Below are 24,446 nucleotides of genomic sequence, written 5' to 3' on the forward strand. Positions count from 1 at the left end.
TAGTCATGAACACATTGAACAAGCCAGACACAAATTGTCAAATTGTTTGTACCCTTAGGGTCAGTTTTTCAGTGCACATTTAACTGTGATTTCAGGATAAGCTGTTTAATTGGTGAATTTTGCAGAACTAACATAAGTCAAGTTTAAAAATTCACTACTGTCAAACTATCACTAAAAACCGCATTTTATTCTCATGTAGATAATTATTTTGACGGCGAAAAGGCAACTTCGCGATTGGTAAAATAAGTTGCTGTGTCTAGATGCAGTGATGATACGTAATACAAATGCATGTCACTGACCAATCACACTCGACAAAGCGTTTAGATAAGGTAGATAAACATGAATCGGCGAGGAAACAAAATTTTAACTCTCAGTGAATGGGGCAGAGATGCCGTTATTGTAGAGTTGATTTTTCTTTATCGTTTTTAATAACTTTTCAGTTTTGCTTACAAAAATTCGGAAGTTTTACTCTAACTTCTTAGTTCTCATCTACAATTATGTGACAGCAAAGTTAGCTCGATTATCCCGATTCAATCGCGTAATCTTGTATCTATTCTATTATTCTTGTGTATTTATACTATCAAACAAAAAACCATGTGCATTTAAATTCCGTTTACACTATAACAACAAATTTTAGCAGGGACTTAATTTCGTCGAACATCGCCCGCGTTAACGGTCTATATCACTATTAATCATTTAAGCCTACTTAGACTGGTGGACTGTCTTCGTGACGCTTTGTTGTCCAAATACCGTGCATCATTTGTGGCGGCAGGTTCGAGTTGGGGACTGCCAGTTTTGTAATACTGGTAAAAATAGGATGGTTGGGCGTTGGACCCGTCGTAAAGGCCTTATTATCGATACCATCCACTTGTGTTGCGGTCGCTCTATTGCTGCCGCCAAGTGTTGTCTTTTGTTTGCTTATCGTACGAGGACTAGATATAAGAGCGGTTAAAACACCACCAACAATTGCAAGTGACGCGAATGCTGTCTGCGGCACCATCATACCAAAAATAACGGTAGCACCGATAAATGGCGCTCCTAATAGCCAGAAACGTGCCCAGCATATGGCTGAGAAGGCCGTGATCTTCTTCTTTTCATCGCTTACAAGCTCAACGGTGCAGGTGGTGAGAATAGAAAGTGTAGTGGAGATGGCCACTTTAGAGATCATAGCCGAGAGCATGAGCAAAGCCACGCGCGCATCGAAGGGTACTAAATAGGTAAAAAGAACGATATTAGAAGATAAAGTTACGGCATAATAAACTCGCTTTTCAAGTATTTAACTTACAGTTCTCTGGCACAAGCCAGCCCAGATACGCAATTAGACCGGCAATCACATTAAACAGTCCCGTCCAAAACCATTTGTGCGTAGTCTTCAGTATCAGGAAGAGACCGATAAAAGTTCCGGTTATCTCACTCAAACCCGCTACAACCGTATTCACCTCCAGATGCTCGCGACTGAATGAGCGTATGTTCAGCAACATGCCGTAGTAAACTACTATATAGATGGACCAGGCCAGATGGACACAAATCAAATTACGCACTACATTATCACCCTTCCATATTGACCACCAGCCCGGTGGTGATGGTGCATCCATGGCGGTTTGCGCTTGAAATTGTAGCTGTTGGTCGATGTCATGTGGAAGACCATAACGTGTGCCATTCACCTCAACGCATTGCAAAAGAATATTTTTCGCTTCCAGAACCCGTCCACGCTGTATCATCCAACGCGGTGAATCTGGAATCCAACTGCAAATAATAAAATGTAGTGAAGTTTATTTATTGGCATTAGAAACGAGTCTTGATAGCACAACTCACCGCCATAAGTATATGAGTATCACAGTTGGCCAGGAGATGGCCATGTATATGTGAGACCAGCTTGAGAAGAAGCTCGCAACGCCGGGTAAAAGAATAACACCTATTGACCAAAATTGTTCGAATAGTGTCGAAACACAAGTCTTATAGACACCTCCTGTTATATCAGCCACTAAAGCAGAAAAGTGAAAGTGTAAATGAGTCTTATGAACCATGCAGCCTCTGTAGCCTATTTACTACTTACTTATTACACCTCCAGCCGTATACATTTGAGCACAACAGACCGCCGACAAACAGCGAAAGAAGACATGTAATTCATATGAGGCCACAAGCCCGGTGAGATTACCACAGAAAATTTGCGTCACCATGCCGAAGAGCATCACATTTCGTGGACTGAAACTGTGGGCGGAGCGAAAGATTAGTTGAAAATACTTTCTCAGAGAAAATCACTTTTACTGCTCTGGGAAGCAAAAGAATATATATAAGATAATGGAAAAGTTGATAACGTAGCAAATTAAGATTTTATTATCAAAGCAATAGTTTCGATCCCTTTTTGCGAAGGGCATAGTAATATAAATTGAACATATTTCGATAAGCAGACGAGGTGTGGAAACGAGTGCAAAGTACTAATTTTTGTTGTCAGAGAATAGAGCCCCAGTCGACGAGGCTTTGCTTTTTCGCAGTATGTGCTTCGAAATTGAGCCTCACAAGATACTAAAAGTGGAGGAAATATGCAGAGATAGACAGGTAACTAAAAAATTGGGTGCAGAAGAACGACAAGATACTGCGACCTAAAATCCCTTTTGTATCCCTATTTGTACTTCTATAATATTTTCCTAACCTTGCTTGGCTAATACATCTTCAGGCTCCCAAGCGATTGCTAATAAAGGGTGATTTTTTAAGAGCTATAGGGAAGTTTTTCAAAAAAACACAAGTAAAATTCAGAAAAATGCATGCACCCTGTCTGAAACCTCGTTTGGTATCAAATACTCGGAGAGGTCCTTCCCAATTCTGACGGCGCTGCTGGTGTTGAGCAAAGCCATCATCTTGCAAAGCCGTATTAGTTTTGTGGGGATACCAAATTCAGACATCGCGAACAGATAACTCCTTTTCGTATCGGGATCTTAACATTCTCTGTGACATAGGTTCGAGAAGTGTTCCCTCCATAATTTAAGAATACCCTGGATGTCAGTCACCAGATCACCGTCTTTGTTCTTACAAGAAAACGCCCCGGTCTTGAAACCTTCTGTAAGCCGCCGAACTTTCTGGTAGAATTTTCGGGCGTTGTTCCTATTGGCCAGCATCTCAACCTGCTCGCACTCACGTATTTCGGCCTCTCATTTTTTCTGTCGGATAATACGTCTCTCTTCCTTTCTTAGCTCTCTGTAGGAATCTCACATGCCTCGCGTTGCGCCCGATCGCAACGTGGCCCTGCGACATTCCGCGTCGTACCAACTGCTTTTTCGGGCTCGCCGGCGGCGGTACGTAGAGATCGAGAAATGTTGCTCCATTGTTCATGCATGACGGTTTGTTGGGCAATACTCTCCGAGAGCAGGAGTGAGAGTCGAGAGGGGAGTCTCTTAGCTGTCTGTTGTGATTGCAGATTTTCGATGATGAGCACTCTTTGGGTAGGTAGATGTACGTTTTTTGCTGCATAGAGGCGTGTGCGCAGTTTGGCTGCAACTAGGTAATGATCCTAGTCGATGTTGGTTTGGCGTTTTTCGATCAGGAGACAGCCAGGCAGTTTGGTGTAACTTCTTATGCTGGAATCTGGTGCTGCAGTCTACCATGTTTTGGGCCCCGGCGAAGTCGATCAGCCTCTGTCCGTTCTTGGACGTGTCGTTTTGCAGGCTGAATTTTCCGACTGTGGGATCACAAATTCCCCCATTGCCCACTCATTGAAGTCGCCAAGCACGATTTTTATGTCGTGGCGGGGGCAGCGCTCATAGGAACGTTGTAAGTGCTCGTAGAAAGAATCTTTGGTCGCATGGTCCTTCTCTTACGTCGGGGCGTGGGCGTAAATCAACGAGATGTTAAAAAAACGGCCTTTGATGCGGATTATTGCGAGACGCTCGTCCACCGGCGTGAACGACAGTAGATGGCGACGAAGTCTCTCTCCCACAACAAATCCGACACCAAATTTGCCCTCCTTTACATAACAGCTGTAGTAGACGTCGCAAGGTTCTATGTTTTTCTTGCCTTGCCCCGTCCATCGTATTTCTTGAATGGCAGTGATGTCAGCCTTTACTCTCACGAGGACATCAACCAGCCGGACAGAGGGACCGGACATTCCAGGTGCATGCCCTCAAATCATATTCCTTATTTCGTTTGCAGGGGTCGTCATCACTAAAGGTTGTTCTTATCTGTGGCTTATTTAATCTTTTCATTGGGGGGAATTTTTAATTGGCGGGTCCCAAACCCAGCACACAACCAGCTATGCTAGAATGCTTCGCCTTCTCACTCCCAAACGGGTGTTCGGAAGCTACCCAGAGGATACTTGGGCTAGTCCCGGAAGTTATGAGCTGCTTGAACCATATGCAGAAGAATCGTCCTGGCCACTCCCAAGTGAATGGCGATCAGTAGCTTTCCCCACTTGCGTGGACTTCTACACATGGAACCATGCATCCACCATAGCCAATTACTGTATTACATACGAAAATCGCATGGTGAGATGTGAGATGTAGAGATGTGACCAAGATCATACCGTTAACCGGCTCTCAGCGAATTTGAGAGAATCAGCTGGTTGACTGATATATGAGAGCTCATGACAGTGGTTTGCTTACAACAGAGGTCGACACAATCTATGTTTATACTATATTACTTCGTTGCCCTCTAACCAACGACTGATTGGACGAGTGTGTGAATACTTGTGTGTGTGTGCAGAATTCTGCTGCCGAGTTTCCGGCTAGACTGTAGCAACCAAGGTTACTCTCACAATTCTGTTTTTCCCCATAGCTGGTGGCCAAAAGTGGTGATCTATTATCCCTGAGATAGTCGCAAGATCTACTCACACTAAGTAGTGGGGAACTATCTGAGAGTATACGGATCAACTTAGGTTCTCCCAGAAGGATTTTTGCATAAGCTGCAATGACGGAAAATAACCAGAAACTTTAAAGTATCGACTTTGTGATTTCTCTTCATTATGTATTGTATTAGCCAACATTTTTAGAGGACTTTGAGCGTAAAAAATTAGTGCAGTGGCAGATTACTCCACGAAATGATTAAAGCGAACCAAAATTGGCGTGTGGGTTACATTCAAACACCCAAGTGAACTTCCGGTTTCATCTATTAGTTATTTCACTATGCATATCGCCTTTATCTGTTTTTATGTCCTGCTGAAATGATTTATTGAATTTATATCATAGCCTATACATACGCTCTAGATCTAGACGCCTGCAAATAGGTCAAGTAAAATATCAAATAACGTAAAGGAAACTTATTACTTACTACTTGAGCAGGTGATTCGCCAGTATGCCACCGGTAAGGACGCCAAACAAGTGGAAGAATTGCGTTACTGATACCAGGATGTCACGCGAGCACACCAAATCGTATTGCGTAACTACCGATTGATATTCAGCCCTATGCTCGAACTGCTGGCATGGGATGATGTTCGTACTGCGCGAAGTCGGTTGCTCCCATACTCGCGGTTCCAGTTCGGGCCGTTCGTAGCGATAGTAAAGATGCGCATGCTCTTGTGCATCCTGGTATACGTTACAAAAGTCTATACTAAATTCCTGATCATCAGCCTCCTCCTTCTGCGGATGCGACACCTTTATCCAGAGAGTATCATTTCGAGCACCCACTGTATTCGGTGGTTTGCAAAAGAATTCACCATGTCGAGGTGCGGGCGCTGTGAAAATTATGCAGGCCATAAACCATGATGATGGGATCTTACAAAGAAAGATTAGTAATACGGCGCGCAATTGCCAGTGACCCCATTCCCCGGTAATGCGTCCAACGGCATCGACTTTGGTCTTCATTTTTGAGCTTTGTTGCGGTCGCTCGCCTTCGATACTTGAGAAGAAGTCTTTTGGATATAAGTTATATTGGTGGGTGTGCGTAGACGCTTGTGAGTAATGATAATTGCTGTATAGTGTGGCTGTGGTGGGTGTAGAATAGTTGTTGTTGTTAGTCTCACTATAGCTATCGCTGTCCGTGCTGCGACCCTTATCATCAAGATCTATTATACTCTCCTCTGTTTGTCCGCTACCATCAAGCGTTGTCGATGTGGTGGTTGTTATCGTCACCGTATTGCCATCAAATAGCTGCAAAGATGTTATCGAACTGCGACGTCGACATTCACTTGCCGGTGTGCCGTAGATGCTCGGTCCAGATGACGTTGGCGACGCTGAGGGTGCAAGTGTTTCGTGATAATGTTTATTTGCTGACTTTTGCTCGTTGGAGATGGGAGTAATGGTAAGTGAATTGTAGGTGTTGTAAATGTGATTGGGGATATGGGTGTGTCTTTGGTGGATCGGTGAACTTGAGGTGGTGTCGACGGCTGTGTAATTGTGTTGGTGTGCTTTCGCTGATATGTGCTTAGGTACGGTATTATTGCTGTTGCTACTGTTACTGTTATTATTATTCGTTTCCGACTGTTTATTGTTATCTTTGTTACCGGCGGCAGGTAACAATGGCGATTCGGCCTGGAAGGCAAAGAAAATAGAAAATGTTTGTAATTTAAATTGGATTTAAAACGAAGATGGAAATAAATATGCAAAAAGTGGTTATATTCGCTTTGCTTGCTTTTTCTTAATGCCTAAAGGAGAAATAAAGCATGTCTTTTTAGGGCAACAAACTTCAGAGATGAGGTGTAAAATTCAGTTGTAAAGCAAAAAAATATTCTCCAAGAACGTATCATTTTATTATTTGTTTAATTTAAAAAGTTTCTTAACCGATGCCGATATATGGCTTGAAACTCGAATATCTCTTGCAATATTTTTATTATGCATCAGATATGGCAACATTACAGCGGACATTCACATTTATTCGATAATCTGATTTATTAATAGAAATACAAATAGAAATATATGTATAATTGACGCGTGCACCCTTTCTGGGTGTTTGGCCGAGCTCCTCCTCCTATTTGTGGCGTGCGTCTTGATGTTGTTCCACAAATGGAGGGACTTGCAGTTTCGAGCCGACTCCGAACGGTAGATATGTTTTATGAAGAGTTTTTGCACGGCATAAATACACTCGGAGGTTTGCCATTGCCTGCCCAGGGGCGCCCGCTATTAGAATACACGGTTTCTTCATTTTGGTGTTTCTCCGAGGTAGTCACGAACGAACCTATTCGGCTACGGCGGCCGCCTCGACAAATAATTATATGTAAAACATAGCGAAGAGGCACTAGTAACTAAGACTGTTGGCATTATTTAATAAATAGTAATTGAATTCTAAATTGTTCTCAAATATTCGTACAATAATTTTTATATATTTTTTCTTTTAATTTGCATTTGATATTAAAGTGTAAAGGCACCTTTTCTACATTCCTTAAAATAGGACTTAGACTCCGTGTTTTTTATTATTATATTTATTAACCATAGATGCTTTCCATTTCAACCGGGCTATTCGGGTCATGTTCTTCGATTTCGATGTAACTTAAATATGTTGCTCTCTGGTCAAAATAATGAGACACGTATTTTTTTGTTCGCCCGAAAAAAATTTTTTCAAGAGTTATCGGCAATTTTGTTTTTCGGCTCAAACTCGATTTTTTTTAATTATATAAGAAACATTTTTTTTTAATGCCCATAACTTAGTCCAAAATGAACCGATTTCAATAATTCTGGGTTCAAAATGATCGTAATTACTTACATGAGCGACTTCATGTAGAAACAATTGCAAAAAAGTAGTTGAAAATTTTTTATAACTTTTTTCAAATCAAAAGGACATCTCAAACTTTAATTGAGCTGAATGCCTAGTAGCTAAAATGAGTTATTTTTGAGTAATGAATTTTTGAGTAAAAAACCTGTTTCGCACTTTTTGTTTTTTGGAAAATAAAACATTTTCAACTTTTTGTTTGCATTGTTTCTGCATGAAGTCGCTCGTGTAAGTAATTACGATTATTTTGAGCCAGAATCATTCAAATCGGCTTATTTTTGACAAAGTTATGAATAATTAAAAAAAATTTTTCTTACGCATCAACTGGGACTTTTCCATTTCCAACAGCTAACAATTGTTTGGAAAATTGTGCAGCATTTTGATCATTTTGAAGTTGAACTCTCATATTAGTGGTTAGCGATAATGTTTATACGTTATTCCACAAAGGTGATGCCTTCAGGCAAGCGTTCAATTTATCTGCATTCCACGGGGAACTACTGGAAACGTCTGCCTGAAATCGCCTGCCAACAATATCACCAAGCCGCCAAAGATGTTGTTATTTCGCCGAAGATCCTTCAGTGTGAAGTTAAGTGCTTCAAGTGATTTCTTATGTGCCATTGTGCACTCATCCCAAACAATGAGCTTGCATTGCATCAACAATTTTCCCATTGCACTGGATCGGGAAATATTGCATTTTAGAGTATCAATTGTGTTTAAATTGAGTGGCAACTTAAGCGTAGAATGTGCAGTACGACCGCCATTTAGAAGAGTCGCCGTAATTCCAGATGATGCTAACGTCACATCTTGATCGAATAGTGGCCAAAATCAATGAAATGACAAATGTTTTCCCTGTTCCTCCAGGTGCGTCTAGGAAGTATAGACCACCAGTATTATTGTCCACCGCTTGCATTAATGTTTTGTAAACTTCTCTGTTCATTCAGCAACGGCACACTATTTCGAACTAAATCCTGCAATGTATCAACATTATATTGCAGCTCTCGATTTAATTCTTGGTCGAATGCATCGTGCATCGATCGATTTGGCGCAATCATTCCTACTTCAATCAGTAGCTTGCTTGCAATAATTAAGCATTGATTCTCAATCAGAATCAACCCTTCATTGCAGATTTCATGGGTTATTTGCATGTCGGGATTCATTCGTTCAAATGCACGATCCACATAATTTACACAGTTCAACTTACCACCTTAAGGACAAATGCCTACTGTTGAAGTTGAATAAAAATTTGCACAGTACGCGTGATAGATTTGATGGTTTCCAATTGAACTGTTAGGAAATGAGTGACTTTAACCTCAATTTCACAGTGAACACATACCTATTTTAAGTTAGCGTTTGAAAGAACGTGCGCATAATAAATGTCATATGAAATTAACTGAGCAGAGTACATGCTATAAACCTCACGGAGCCCGAGACCTTTCCAACGAATGCAAACCCGCGGATATCGGTTCGTGCGTTCTGGAGTTATAGCGTCAGGATGGAAAACCCGACTTATTTTTATAAAGGGTTTTTCAATAAGGGCGGGTAGATGTTGAAATGGAATAAAATGGCGTTTGCTGTGTGGCACGTAGCGTCGTCCTGCTGGAACCACATGTTGTCTAGATCCATATGGTTCAATATGGGCCATAAGAAATTGGAAGGGCCACCACGTCTACCAAAAAATGGGCGCAATGCGCGCAACGTTTGCGTTAATGAACACTCATTTTGATAATAAAGTTTTATCATTTGAACGTGCTGTTCAATCGTGTAACTTGCCATGATGATTTGGCATAAACAACTGAATAATAAACAAAAGATTTGACAGATGTCACCAAAACAAAATGGCTGCCATAGGGCGCCAAAATCGACCCGCGCCAATTGAAAAACCCTTTATTATAGATATATATACATATATACATACATATATAAGTGGCGCGTACACCGTTTTTGGGTGTTTGGCCGAGCTCCTCCTCCTATTTGTGGCGTACGTTTTGATGTTGTTCCACAAATGGGGAGACCTACAGTTTCAAACTGACTCCGAACGGTAGATATTTTTTATGAGCGGTTTTTTATGGCAGAAATACACTCGGAGGTTTGCCATTGCCTGCACAGGGACGACCGCTATTAGAATAAACTTTACCTACATTTTTGTGTTTCACCGAGATTCAAATCTACTGCATCTCTGAATTCCGAATGGTAGTCACGCACCGGCCATTCTATATTATTATTAATTAGTATAATTAAAAATAAAAAATAATTTTATAAGATCATATCTGCTTTGTTCATTTATAAATACATAAAAGGCAGTCGAGGAATCGAAAACGTGCTTAGAGTAGATGAAAAAATAGATGAATAATCTCAATCGTTTATTTTAATTTGCCATTTGCGGGAGCTATTCTAAGGTCACATTAGGGTTCAGATTAAAAAATCTTCGGGAAAATGTTACCTGGTTCATGGTACCAGAAAGCCAATTAAATTTCCTTGATCTGTACTACCCGTCACATTAAGTAAAACTTGATTATTTCACTATGGTGAAGGTATCAGAGACGAGGTTTAAAGGTTTCCTCTTTCGCTTCGAGCTTTTGGTATTTTTGTTTTAAACTAACTTGCTCTACTTTTATATATATGTATGTTAACAAATTTTTGTATACAATTTTGCCATGCTGGAGAAAATTACACTCAGCTTCACGGCAGTTCTATTACAATTGGTGACCGATAAAGTCTTTCTTTTAAAGCAAAAAACCATAGAAAAATATTTAATGGTGTTTTTGTAGCCATGTAATGACTCACCCTATGCAATGTAAACTGCCTCATATAACGTACTTGTACATCTCTTAAATTTTCAGTTAAACAAAATTTGCATTCCTACTTTTCTTTTATTATGTAATTGGGTAAAAAGTTTGTTTTTCGACATTTTTTCTGAGAACCTAACTTTTGCGTGCTTACTGGAATATCAGGTGCGTGATACGCAAATTCATTAATGTTAAATTTATATAAACACAACAACAACAGCAACAACAAAAAACCTAGAACGTGCATGTGAAATTCTTGAATATTACGAGACTTATTTTAGGCGCTTGCGCACGTAAAAGCTGCACATATTTCAAACAGAAATTCTAAAGGAGAACTACCTACGTGCATACATACATTTCTATTTATGTACAGTAGAAACTCGATTTTTGCATGCAATGAAAACGGGGCTCGGTGCAAGTTTCGAGGTTGTCGCAAGTACTAAAGTTTTGTTTTCCATACACATTAATAGTTTGTTTATTTATAGCAATCCAAGGATATTTATTTTTAACACACTTTTATTAGGACGGGTTGTATGTATGTATGTATGTATGTATGTATGTAACGTAATCTTTGAGCTTAATTTTCACTGGCTTCTAAACATCTGATCGACTTGAAATTTTGTACACCTATCAAGGACCGATGACAATGCAATAATTTGATAAAAAAATTCCATTATCCTTATTGGGATTGCCAGGATTAATGTTTTCTTTTTTTTCCTGTGGGCAAAAAGTAAGGTGAATTTGGTTGTAAAATGAAAAATCGTCATTTATTCTTGTAAATCAATTTCATCCCCTTCAAAATAATGCCCTCTCGATGAAATACACTTATACCAACGAGTTTTCCAATCCCCGAAACATGCCAAATAGTCCATTTCCGGTAGTGGTCTCTTGAGTTTTGGGAATAGCCAGAAGTCACCCGGAGCCAAATCAGGCGAATACGGTGGTTGCGGAACGATATCCGTGGAATTTTTGGCGAAATACTCACGAAGAACGAGTGCAGTGTGAGACATGTGAGATAAATTTTCCATTATCCTTATTAGGATTGCCAGGATTAATATTTTATTTTTTTAACACACTTTTATTAGCTCGGGTTGTATGTATGAATGACTGTAACGGAATCTTTGAGCTTAATTTTCACTGGCTTCTAAAAATCTGATCGACTCGGAACACACAACATAGATGACTAGATGGGAAACTCTTTTTCTCGTGAGAGCGCTGAAAAATGTGCATTTTTTATAACATTTGCCAATATCGCCATACCGGTAGAAACATGAATTGGGTATTTTTTAAACAAAAATTGGGAATTTTTAGTTTCCACACCACCATTGAGGTTAGTATTTAGTGTGCGGTTGTGTAATAGTATATTACTCGTAAACACCTACATATACTAAAAATAATAAATAGTTAAAAAAAAACTAAAAAACACGCTTTTATTGCTAATCGAACTAAAAAGTAGAAAATAAAATATAGCTTAAAAAAACTATAAAACACGCTTTTATTGCTAATCGAACTAAAAAGTAGAAAATAAATTTTAATGACAAAGGGACCTATAATGAAGTAATAGCAAATCGAAGGATCAGTCATAGTCAACTACCTCAGAACAGAATTATAACAAAAATTAAGATACAAATAGAGTAATTCAAATTAGAGTTAAAAGCGTGGGATGCATTTTGCTTCACTTTCATAACCCTCTGTACATAGGTAGTTGCCAATAGAATGATTGTAATATTTACTATATCAAGCATCCCACGCTTTTAACTCGTCAGAAAATGAATTACATGGTACTTCCTCTAAATTCATTCGGCTGATTAATTGAAAAAATGTATTATAATTACTAGAAATACATACATCGACCGCACTTCCCCGAGCTTTATTCTCAAAAATACAATGTACTAAAAAAGCAAAAAAGAAGGACAAAACAAAAAATGACGCAAGTATCAAGCTAAAAATCTCCTAATATCGCAAGTACTGAGTACGCAATGAAACAAAATTTTGTCACAAATATCGAGTTTAAACTGTATTTATATGCAGTAAATGTGCACATGTAAAAGTGATAAAGGGAGATTGCGTTTGTTCGTTTTTATTACGGCAACTTAAAAACTTATTCTACAATACAAATTTGCTCTTCATATGACTTTCGAAAAATACTTGGAAATATGCTTTTCATATGACTTTCGAAAAATACTTGGCAATATCTTTTCTTGAAGATTTCCCATGCAAAGATTTGCAAGAATGAACGGCTTAGATAGCAGCAACTGAGACGGCAGCAGTACTGAAAACTCTACTGGACATAAGATGTTTGTAAACTGACTTATAATAACTTATAAAACTGGTTTGGCACGTTTTTGTGGTTGTAAATTATTCGCAGGCACTGCAGAGGATTGAGTTAATGAAGTCTTGTGAGCACATGACAAGGCTATCAATGATTTAAATATTGATAAAATTGTACAGTGCAAAGATAGAAACAAATAAAGCAAATCTTTTAGAGAGTTGTTTATTTACTCATTTATTTATTAATTTTAAATTTTTAACTTGATGACTCAGGAAGTTCTGGCTAATGTTGATAAGAGCCAATTTTTGGTATAACTATTTTTCTTGTTTTTGTATATATGTTACCGTGAATGTCCGAAATTGGAGAATGTCGACTTTCACCGGTGAATGTCAACAGGTACCAAATACGTCGATGAAAGATCGAATATTTCATCACATTGTTGTACATTCGGACCCTCTCCGGTGTGTGCCGACAATCACAGATATGCTCTGGTATCCAAAACAAAAAAGTCAAAAAACAAGTGACTGGCTTTCGCCCGCCAAATCATTTCTTCTGCTCGGAGGCAATCAGCTGTGTCAGTCCCTAATTTATACTAAAGGGATACTGCGGTAAATCGTGATCTTTTTCTTGAAAAGTGAAATGCATTAATTGCAGGTAAACGAGAAGACAATTATTTTTATTTTAATAATTATAAATTTTTTAATTATAAAACCAGGGGAAACGAACATACAGTATTATGTTACCAATGAAGAATTGTGCAGTATACTATAAATCTCACACCAGAATAGGCCACGGAGGAAGAATACGTATGCTTAAAGAGTTGCAAGTTAAATACAAAAATATTACATATGAAGTTCTAATTTTGTATTTAAATTTATGCAAGCAGTATCAAATGAAACACACTGCACCTAAGAAAGGCATTGTTGTGAATCCAATTGTTAGTTCTGAATTAAACTCAAGATGTCAAGTTGATCTGATAGATCAAACAAAGATTGGTGCACCAGCAATATTGCAATCAGATAATGGCAGAGAATTTAGTAATCAAGTGATATCCGAAATATGCGGTATGTGGAAAGATGTTAAAATAGTTCATGGAAAGCCTTGTCACAGTCAAGCAGAAGGCTCAGTCGAAAGGGCCAATCAGGATATACAGAATATGCCAACTGTATGGATGAACGATAACGATACCAATAAATGGTCAGATGGTTTATCCTTTGCTCAATTTGCCAAGAACACTACATACCACGAAGGAACGCGCCAAAGTCCTTATGAAACCATGTTTGCCTGTCAACCAAATCGCAAATATTGAAACTGAAGAAAAACTTGAAGAATTTGCCAATACTTCTGAAACCGAAGAACCCCTTGAAGAAACTGTTAACGCTTATAAAAAAATTGGGCGGTGGTCATACCGAAAACCATATTCCAAAGAAAAATATTGAAGAGGACCTACAACCTTCAACGTCTTCACATCCAATTCTGTAATCAGTTCTTAATTTGTAAAGAAAAGTTACTTTCCATAGATGAGATTTCTTTTCAAGAAATGTCGCTGAGAGAAGCAGCTGCAGCTAATTCGAGAAGCGGGGGACAAGGCTATAGACGCTTTCATTGCAAAAGTAAGTGTTCTACAAATAAATGCAGTTGTAAACGCAAGAGACTCTTGTGCTATTCATAGTGGGTCATAATAGTTTAAGTTGTTGCAATAAATAAGATTTGAACCACATAAGTAGGTATTTTTTTTTGTTATAATACCATTATTTCCTTTTCTCATGTGGAATGTACCGCGTATTTGAAATTCTTGATCATTCCTTTCAGAAAGAGATGCGAAAAAGTTACGTTATCCTTGTGGCGTTTTATAGCGACTGAACTACGGAGAAGAAAATATAAATCTCCAACATATTTAAAACTCACCATTAGTGCATTATGAATGTCAACATTTACCGGTGTAAGTCAGAAATAAGGGTATTTATATTAGCAAAAATTTCGGACATACACCAAGCGACTATGGGAATGTTGACATTCACCGGTCAAAGTCGACATTCTCCAGATTTCGGGGTTTCACTGTAACATATACATATAACTAAGGCGATTGAGTCTTTTATATGTGTATCAACAAACAACTATAAGACCGTGAGACAAAAATCAACCTTTTCTTTCCTTTCCAGGAAAAACAGGATTTTATTAAGTAATATGCAGCAGTTTTTAATTTTCTCATAAATTTATTTTTTTAGAGGACTTTATGTTTGAATGAGTTTCAAGGTTTTCGTAGAGATTCCACTATATATACAGGGTCCAGCACTCGAATTGTAACCAACATCATACCGCTCGCGCAGCTGATGCTAGTACATTTCAGTACACACTCAGAAAATTTTGTTGTAAAATTCTAAATAGTTTTGTTTTTATTAACTATCGAAGTTTTTTGCAGCGGTTGAATAATTATCACATTTCTCGTAAAGTAAGTATCCGATTACAACGATTTTTCAACTGCAGACTGATAAAGGATGATATTTTCTAAAAACGTTATTTTTGTTCCGAAACTTGATGTTTTGTTGTTGTAAATAATTTTTTTGAATAAACAATTAAAAATTTAACTAATTTCTGCGCCTCTGGGATGAAAATTTTTTAAGGATATTAACGTAATAAACATCTGTGCATTTATGTATGGAAAAAAATGAGTGCAATTCGAAAAGGATTAATTACAATTAATTTTTTTGTGCCAGAATGCGCGCTTCGACTTACGCAGACGCGCACGAACACACAAACGGCGACTCGCGGGCGGCTTGCGAAAAACCGTGTTTCGGACACGTCTCAACGCGATATGCTTCCGTAAGATCAGTTTTGCTGACATTGTCATTAGTTGTGTCTAGTCTCCTTCCGACTGCTGTGGTGATGTGTTTCGGTGATAATAAAAACTGTGATATTATGTAAATCGCGTACGTTAATGTGTACAAAAGTATAGACTAATATAATGCCACATGCAAATCGTTGTTGCAACCCTTTCGGAAAACAAAACCATGGTCGTGTTTACACAAATCTAGTCCGAATAAGTGACCAAAATGCGAAATTTAGTGTCGTGTTCAAAATTCTGTGCAATCAGAATACTGGAACACAACGCAGGCAACAATACATCCTTACGTTGTGCATTACAAAGAAAACGGCGTAGAACAGCATAAGAATTTTGTGATAATTTCTGAAGTATTGGAACATGACAGTTCCGCAGTCAATTTGTTCAATTCTAAATTGATTCAATATTTGATTAAACAGTTTGGTAAACGAAATGTGAAGAAAATCTATTATTTTTCCGACGGGGCGACCTCACAGTACAAAAACAAGTACAATTTTATAAATTTACTATTTCACAAAAAATATTTTGGCATCGATGCCGAGTGGCACCTTTTTGCCTCTGCACATGGGAAAGGTGCCTACGATGGTATTGGTGGTGCTATAAAGAGAAATGCGTACCAATCAAGCTTGCAAGATAAAATTCCGGTGAAAATTACGGGACCGAAACAGTTGTATGATTGGGCAAAAGTCAATTCCAAGAAAATTAATTTTGATTACTGTAATAAACAAGAACATGAAAATCACTCTAGTAAGTTGAAAAAGCGCTATTCCAAAGCGCAAATTTTGAAAAGTACAAGGCAGTTCCATTCTTTTATTCCAAAAGATTCCAAAAGAGAAAAAACCGCATGATCTCACACCAAAGTAGCAATAAGTCAGACTTGAGAAAGCGAAGGAGTTGCTTCGCTTGGCCGAAAGCGGTCAATTTGCGAAAATTGTGTTTCCTAAAGAGAAATTTTTTCGAACTCATTACCGCCACAGGTAATGGTTTGGGCCGCTGTAACCGCAGATGGGTGCTCTCCAATCGTTTCCATCGAACCTGGCGTCATGGTATATGCGAAACATTATCTGTAAAGTATTCTGGAGGTTTCTTTGAAGCCGTGGGAGACAAACATATCGGTGGCAGACCATGGACGTTTCGAAAGGACTCGATACCGTCTCAAAAGACTCGAGTGAACCAAGAATGGCTAAAAAACAACATTCCGAACTTCATAACGTCCACATAATGGCCATTTTGGGGAGCAAGGTCCGAAGTAAAAGATTCACCAGTCTTGCGGCACTGAAAAAAGCCATTGTCCGCGAGTGGGCCAAAATACCTGCAATACCATTTGGGCATTTTGCAATTCGTTTTAGGACGGTCTCAAAGCCATAGTCAAGGACTTTGAATTGAATAAAAGTAATATCCCAAACTAAATTTCTGGCCTTTTTAATTGGTTACATTTCGAATGCCGACCCTGTATATATAATTGGAGCATACACCCTGTTTTGGGTGTTTCGCCGAGCTCCTCCTCCTACTTGTGGTGTGCGTCTTGATTTTGTTCTACAAATGGAGGGGCCTACCGACAAGCCGACTCCGAACGGCACATATTTTTTATGAGTAGCTTTTTCACGGCAGAAATACACTCGGGGGTTGCCATTGCTTGCCAAGAGGCGACCGCATTTAGAAAAAACTTTTCATTTTGCTGTTTCACGGAGACTCGAACCATCGTTCTTTCTGAATTCGGAATGGTAGTCATACACCAACCCATTCGGCTACTGCGGCCGTCGTTCGTATACTTTATTTCATAGTCGGAAAGTGCAACTTTTTTTTACCGTAAACAGCACAAAGAACCGATTTGGAAATTTCAAGAATATTTAAAGATGCACCTCTCAAAAAACATTATTTTGCTTTGTTTGTGTAGGCGAAAAGTAAAAAAAATCTTTTTATTAACTTAATATAAGTATTTATAACCAATTTTTGACAATTTATCCCTTTGAAGCCTTTTAAAATATTAAATTGAATGGAAAATGAAAAACTGAATATACAACATTAATATAAAATTTATAGAAAAACTGAAAATTCGGCATGAGACGATCTAAGTAAACTGTTTTGAGTTCTGCTTTTTTTTTGTTAAGTTCGCCACATCTGTGATGAATATTTCTATAGCCATTGATCGACATTAGTTACGCCGTCTGGAATAAATCATCCTCTGCACGTGTTTTCGATTTTTACAGTTTTAAAAACTGATTTGAATTTGCAACAATGAGTTTGTATTAAATTTAGCGTTAAAAATTAGATGCAGTTAAGAATGTTAGGAAACTGTACTTACCTCTAAAAAAGGAAGCTATTCACGAGCGGCATGAACGCTTCAGTGAGATCGCGAGTGCATCGAGGATGTCGATCGTAGTGGCGGGCCGTCGACATCGAAAACTCATGGAAACATTAATAAAGTGAAAGAAAAGTTGATCAATAGCCGCAAATTACCCATCAGAGAATTGGAAGAGGACTTGGAACATTGCTTATGGATCTGTTCAGGCCATTGTTGGTTCCAAAGTAACAGAATTTCATGCAAAAAAGGGCCCGCGTTGATATCGAAAATCGCCAAAGACATGATTTCCAAGGCTGAATCCGATCTAACATTCATGAACACGCAAACCAGACATCAGTCTAGTGAGTGATGCTCACGGTTTTTATGAATTACAACGGTATTTTTTCCAGAAGCTCAGACACTTAATATTTACTATTATTTGGACATTATGAGACGTTCACGTAAATCAATTCGCCATAATTGGTTTTTGCACCATGATAACGCACCGTCGCACAGAGCCATCATTATTCATGTATTTTTGACTAAAAACGAGACGAATACCATCAAACAGCCATCGAATTCACCTGATTCTAGCTTCCTCCTATTTTTTTCTGTTTGATTGAGTCAAAAAACTACTATGAGGAACGCGTTGTAACAGCCGAAAAGCAGTAATGAAAAAATCGAAGACCGCGCTTATAGCTATAACGAAAATAGAGTTCCAGAAATGTTTCGAGAGGTGGATCAAACGCTGGCATAAGTGCGTTGCGGTTGATGAGAAGTACTTTGAAGGGATAATATTACTTTTGAGACATAAACTTTTATTGTGAATTTTCTGAATGTTCCGGGAACTTTTTGATCAATGTCGTATGACTTTGAATAATTTTTATACAAACTTTAATAGTAAAATGGGGCAAAATAATCTGCATAGCGAGTTCCCGTCATGTCTTCTGAGGCGTAAACGAAGCAGAGATTCCTCGCTGACGACAAGTTACATATATATACATTAGCTATTATTTCCTTAATACAATCACAACAGCTCAACTCATACTAAAGGCTGTCTAAGTCCATATCTCTAAATTTAGCATAAAAAAGTCCGTAATTTTGGCTCTATAACTGAAATGTGGATAGTAATTTTTTTCTTCTTTGGAAACCAATTTTCAATATTATGAAAAAAATGATTCAGGGTATAACAATCCATTGCGAATGGATAATGGAAGTATATTATTGAGATTCTGCAGGTTTTTTCAGCGCAAACTAGTTGGTAGTGTCAAAATAAAATCTGGTCACCCACCCTTTACTATAGCCAAAGTTTGGTACTTAAGGCAGTACGCCCTGGGTCGTTCTCTTGAGTGAATATGTAATCGCCCTCTAACCCCATTTTTTCTTTACTTTTCTAAAAATATAGGTTTTACGCCTCTGACTCAGGGCTGACAAGATGACGAAATTGGGCTCACTATAAATCATCTTTAGTGCTTGTTCTTGTTATGAGTCAAAAGTTTATAAGAATTGCATAATAATTTAAAGCATTTTGATTACAGCCAGATGTTCAGGTGTGAGTATATTGCAGGTGTGAAATTTCACTACTGGGTTCAAACTACGAGCATGCCATAACCAATGGGCGGGTGTCTGAAGTATTGGATGGACGCTTTATTGGCATAAATATCGAACTCTGATTAACCAACCAACTGGTGATTCAGCGAAATATTTGCTTTTATTATTTTGAAGTATGGGTCGACGTATGTAGGTTCGTAAAAAAATTATGCACATGCGTTTGTATGTGTAGGTAAGAGTAAGTTTTGACTTTAACAGCCCAAATTTAGCCATAAAAGTACAGTTATCTTAAAAAAGAAGCGAAAAAATATTCAAATAAAACGTTAACACTAGAATTTGCTCTTTTCGCGTAAAAACAATACAACATTTAATTTTAATGCATTTTGGCTTATTTGGAAAAAAAAAAATCTCCGCAAAGTGCTTAGTCACGCTTTCACAACTGCAACTTTCTTTTATTCAATCGCTGAACTTTTATATGAGTACTAAATAAATCTTTATATGCACATACATACATACACCCCTGAACAAAAACGGATACAAAGATTTTGGCAATATTTTTTGTTTGTTTTGTCTTTTAATGTTCAATATTTTTATATAAAAGTATAGTCTAATTTAATCCAATTTTCCAATTTTAAGCGTTTCATCTCTGTTAGCGTGTGAAATTCTTGTCCTTTGTTAGCTGTTTGGATAAGAGTTTCGTTAATCTTGCCTACAAATAACAAAATTTGATAAGTGACATCACAATTATTCCATTACACAATTACTTAGTTATATCGCTCCGATGCCTCTTGAAATACTACACTTAAGAATTTCAGCAGTGACTTGATTTCTCTAGCTCTTCTTTCTTTATAATCAGCATTTGAGTTGAGGAGCTCAAAGAGCGTCGGATGACCATTCCATCAGTTGCCACAATGTTTCCATCAGAAGCTTTTTTTTTAAATACTGTCCTTTGGAAAGACTGTTCAATAGTTCTGCGGCCAAAAAACCACAAATATGAAAAAAAGTTACTAGTTCTCAATTGTATTGAAAAATACATAAAAAATACTTACACTAAAAATACTTAAATATTTTCTGAAGAAACGAAGTACGGAATATAAAAAAAAAATTCGTTTTCAAAAATTTCAACGAAAACAAAAAAAGTTAGTTATACAAAAATTGTTCAACATCATCATTCAATTGTTAAAGGTTTGCTCAATTATGACATTCGAGTTTGACACTTCCGTACAAAAGGTTTTTTTTGCTTAAATGAAAACAAATATATATATATATAATTGGCGCGTACAATGGTTTAGGGTATTTGGCTGAGCTCCTCCTCCTGTTGGTGGTGTGTGTCTTGATATTTTCCACAAATGGAGAGACCTACAGTTTCAAACCGACTCCGAACGGCAGATATTTTTTATGAGAAGCTTTTTCACGGCAGAAATACACTCAGAGGTTTGCCATTGCCTGCGGAGGGTATATGGTATACACAGAAGTTATTAGCGGGAGTCGCCAAGCGAAATATTAAAAATAAAACTAAAATTAAAATTTCATAGAAGGAGCGGATTCATCATAAATTTAAAGTACTGACACCTTACTTCACTACGCTTTACCTGCGTAAGTTTGGAGTTTTCATTTCCATTATTCGATTATTAAATTATTTATTTTCATAACACATGGACTGAAAAGTCCCGGGCCTAACAGATAGATGGCACTAGTTTTATTGAATTAACCTTTTTTCAGTTAGTACTAATCTTAAAATGACAACTGTTAAAATTTCATTATATTCTTTTCATTAGTTCGTGAGTTATTGTGCTAAGAGTGACGCTACTTTTGTTATTTTTCATAACAGAATTTCATCAAAAAAATCCACAAAATCATTTTGAATGATCGAAAGGTGAAGCTGCGTGAGTTAGCTGATATTGTAAAGATATCAAAAGTACGTGTTGGCTTTATGTTGCATGAGCATCTGACTATGAGAAAACTTTGTACAAAGTGTGTGTCGCGTTTGCTCATTGTTGACCAAAACCAAGAACGTCGTGATGATTCTGAGAAGTATTTGGCCATGTTTAAACGTAATAAACCATCAATTTTGCGTCGATATGTGACAATGGATGAAACATGAATCCATCACTTCACTCCGAAATTAAAACGAAGTCATCTGAGTGGACAGCAACTGGTGAACCTCTTCCAAAACGCCCAAAAGCACAACAATCGGCAGGAAACGTATTTTGGGATGTGCGTGGTGTAATATTCCCCGATTAACTTGAAAAGGAAAATACCATCAACAGTGCAATATTTCTTAAACGAGTATATAGCGTTGTTGGAGCATTTGAAGGCCGAAATTGCAAAAAACGTCCGCATACGGCAAAGAAAAAAACTTTGTTTCATCAAGACAATGCACCGTGTCACAAATCAATCAAAAAAATGGCAAAACTACATGAATTGAACTTCGAATTGCTCCCACCTCCAACGTATTCGCCAGATTTGGCTCCCAGCGACCTCAGGCTGTTCGCAGACCTAAAAAAAATGTTCTCCGGTAAGTATTTTCGCTCGAATTAAGAGGCTATCGCTGAAACTGATTTGAATTGTTTAATCATCAACATTTATTTTGTCACCCTCAAAATAGGCTCCATTCGAAGCAATTCACATATGCCAACGATTAGTCCACTCACCAAAGCACCTTTTAAACGCGTTTGAAGAGATCTTCTTCAACTTCTTCAGCGAATTTTCTTTAATGGCTTTTAAGTTTTGGTAAAAAGAAAAAGTCACAGGGGCTAAATCTGGTGAATACGGTGGTTGTTCGCTGATATGTGTCGAGTTTTTGGTCAAAAACATGTTCACGATATGAGCCTTGGGAGAAGGTGCTTTATCATGGTGCAAGATCTATGAGTTTTCTTTCCACAAATTGGGTCGTTTCCTACACACATTCCCTCTCAAACGTCGCATAACTTCCGTAAAACCATTTGGAATGTATTTCGAGTGCACGACACGATGACAATAAAAAAAACGCGTAGCATGACTTTCACTTTTGACCGACTTCGTTGTGGTTTTTTTTTGGGTTTTGGCTCATGTGGATAGCGCCATTCATCTGCCTGTTGACTTTGCATGTCAAACTCATATACCCACGTCTCATCACCTGCTATGATGCGCTGAATAAACGTTGCGTCCGAATTCATTTGCTTAAGCATGTCTTCAGTCACCTTCTTCCGCTGAATTTTTTGAGAGAAATTCAACCCTCTTGGAACGAGTCGAGTAGTCACGCGTCTCATGCCCAATTGATGGTGTAAAATGTTGCGAATTGATTCGTGAGACACGCTAACGTCACGAGTTGCCTTCCTAAAACTTAAATGATGGATTTCCAGCACCACTCCCTTGACTTTGTCGACATTTTCATCCTTTGCAGACGTTAATGGGCGACCAGATCGGGGCAAATCTTCCACGACTTCTCGGCCCTCTGCAAAAGCCTTATACCACTCGTAGACACGTGACTCGCCATAGGCTTTCTGCAATATTTTCAATGATTCGGAAATACCGTTCAAAACACAAAATTTAAGACAAATTCTTTATTCGATATTTTTATATATAGTGAAAATCGCAGAGCACACCTGTGGTTGCACTAACTTAATTGAATGCCAAAAACAAGCTAATAGACATATCACGCTCAAATTTCCGATATTTTTTTGACAGAATGTATGTCGAGTCTTCCATTTTCGATTCCCTTGAGTATTGACATGCATTTTTCTTTCAGTCATCAAAACTCGACCAAATGCACTTTCGTACATCCCGTTTTTCAGACGTGATAACGTCTTATAATCCGATGTAGCCGGCTGCAAGCACCAAAAAATGCGGCGTGACATTGCTCATACAGCGTTACCTTGCTCATGCGGCGTTATCTTGCTCATGCGGCGTTACCTTGCTTGAACTGCAAGCGAGAGCACGGAACGAACGACGAAGAGGCACAATCGGCCCCCGCGTTCGGCAACGTTCGACATCTATCTCACACCTACTTGAGTGAACTTATATGTGTATGTACATACTATATGCGCATTTGTATATAAATTCACATATTTGTATTTGCATATGCTTTCTTCCTGTGTGCATGGTAATGAAGCATTTCTCTATGAGGATTATTAATTTGATTTACTTGAAGAATTTAAAATAAAACCAATTGTATCATCATCATCCTTACCGAATTTATAATTAGTGACGACTAGTTGTTAATAATACCTGTTGTTTTAATGTTTTTATTATTAATTTATTATTATAATATATATGAAGGAAAAAATGTATGGAAATATTTACCACATACCTTATAAGATTTGTTGTATACTAATGTATGTACATATGTATATAAACATGCATGATAGGAAAAGTAGGAAATAAAAGGGAGTATTTCGAGTGTAATGTGTCTTGCAAAAGTCAAATCGATGATAGTGCCTCTTAGTGTTGTTGACTTATTAATGTCTGATGCACAATCGGAATTGAACATAACTTTCATGAATTGGATACATGTTTCGTAATTTTTCACGTTTGTGTATATGTAACTTGATCAATTCCATTGCGATTCCATTTACCTCCTTCTCTATATCCATACAAAATATCTATCAAACAAATAAAATTAAAATTTTCTTTTGAAAAATGCAACCATTCCATCAGTATTTTCTTATGACGATGTCACGTTAAACTATCGTCAGCAAACCGACTTTACAGACAACCTCTTTTTTAACTAGTAGCTCTCCTACCATAAGGTGTACCACCATTGTTATTCACAAACAATAAATTATTGCTTGACATATCTATACGAGTTCCGACATATACATATTCGATGCTGTGTTAGGGTTGAATTGCCAAATAAATAAATAATAATAATATGTGTATTCTGCGAATAGATATAAGTGGAGGTTGTCTTTAAGAATATTAATTTTTGTTTAAGTTATAATCAAACAATTCATATTGCCTATTCCAAACTTTCGGGCCACTTGAAAAACCACCCTTCGTCCTCCCACGATTTCACTTTCCACCAGCTTGGACTAATTATGAAGACAAAGAATTATACTAGGCGAAATGGGACAATTAGGCTAATTATTTATATTATAT

At 37.8% G+C, this 24,446-nt stretch overlaps 1 protein-coding gene across 1 annotated transcript; it reads right to left on the reverse strand.

Moving 5' to 3' along the window:
• Window positions 1–549: 549 nt before the first annotated feature.
• LOC129253513 (solute carrier family 22 member 3) lies at window positions 550–8,250 on the reverse strand. The gene is made up of 6 exons (XM_054891926.1): window positions 8,170–8,250; window positions 5,260–6,458; window positions 2,057–2,211; window positions 1,816–1,984; window positions 1,286–1,746; window positions 550–1,209 (listed from the first exon to the last, which is right to left on the reverse strand). Exons 1-6 carry the CDS (start codon window positions 8,248–8,250, stop codon window positions 707–709), a joined length of 2,568 nt encoding a protein of 855 aa, XP_054747901.1. The 3' UTR covers window positions 550–706.
• Between the last annotated feature and the right edge of the window lie 16,196 nt (window positions 8,251–24,446).

Source organism: Anastrepha obliqua, chromosome 1 (assembly GCF_027943255.1).
Source record: "Anastrepha obliqua isolate idAnaObli1 chromosome 1, idAnaObli1_1.0, whole genome shotgun sequence".
In the NCBI taxonomy this organism is placed as follows: domain Eukaryota; kingdom Metazoa; phylum Arthropoda; class Insecta; order Diptera; family Tephritidae; genus Anastrepha; species Anastrepha obliqua.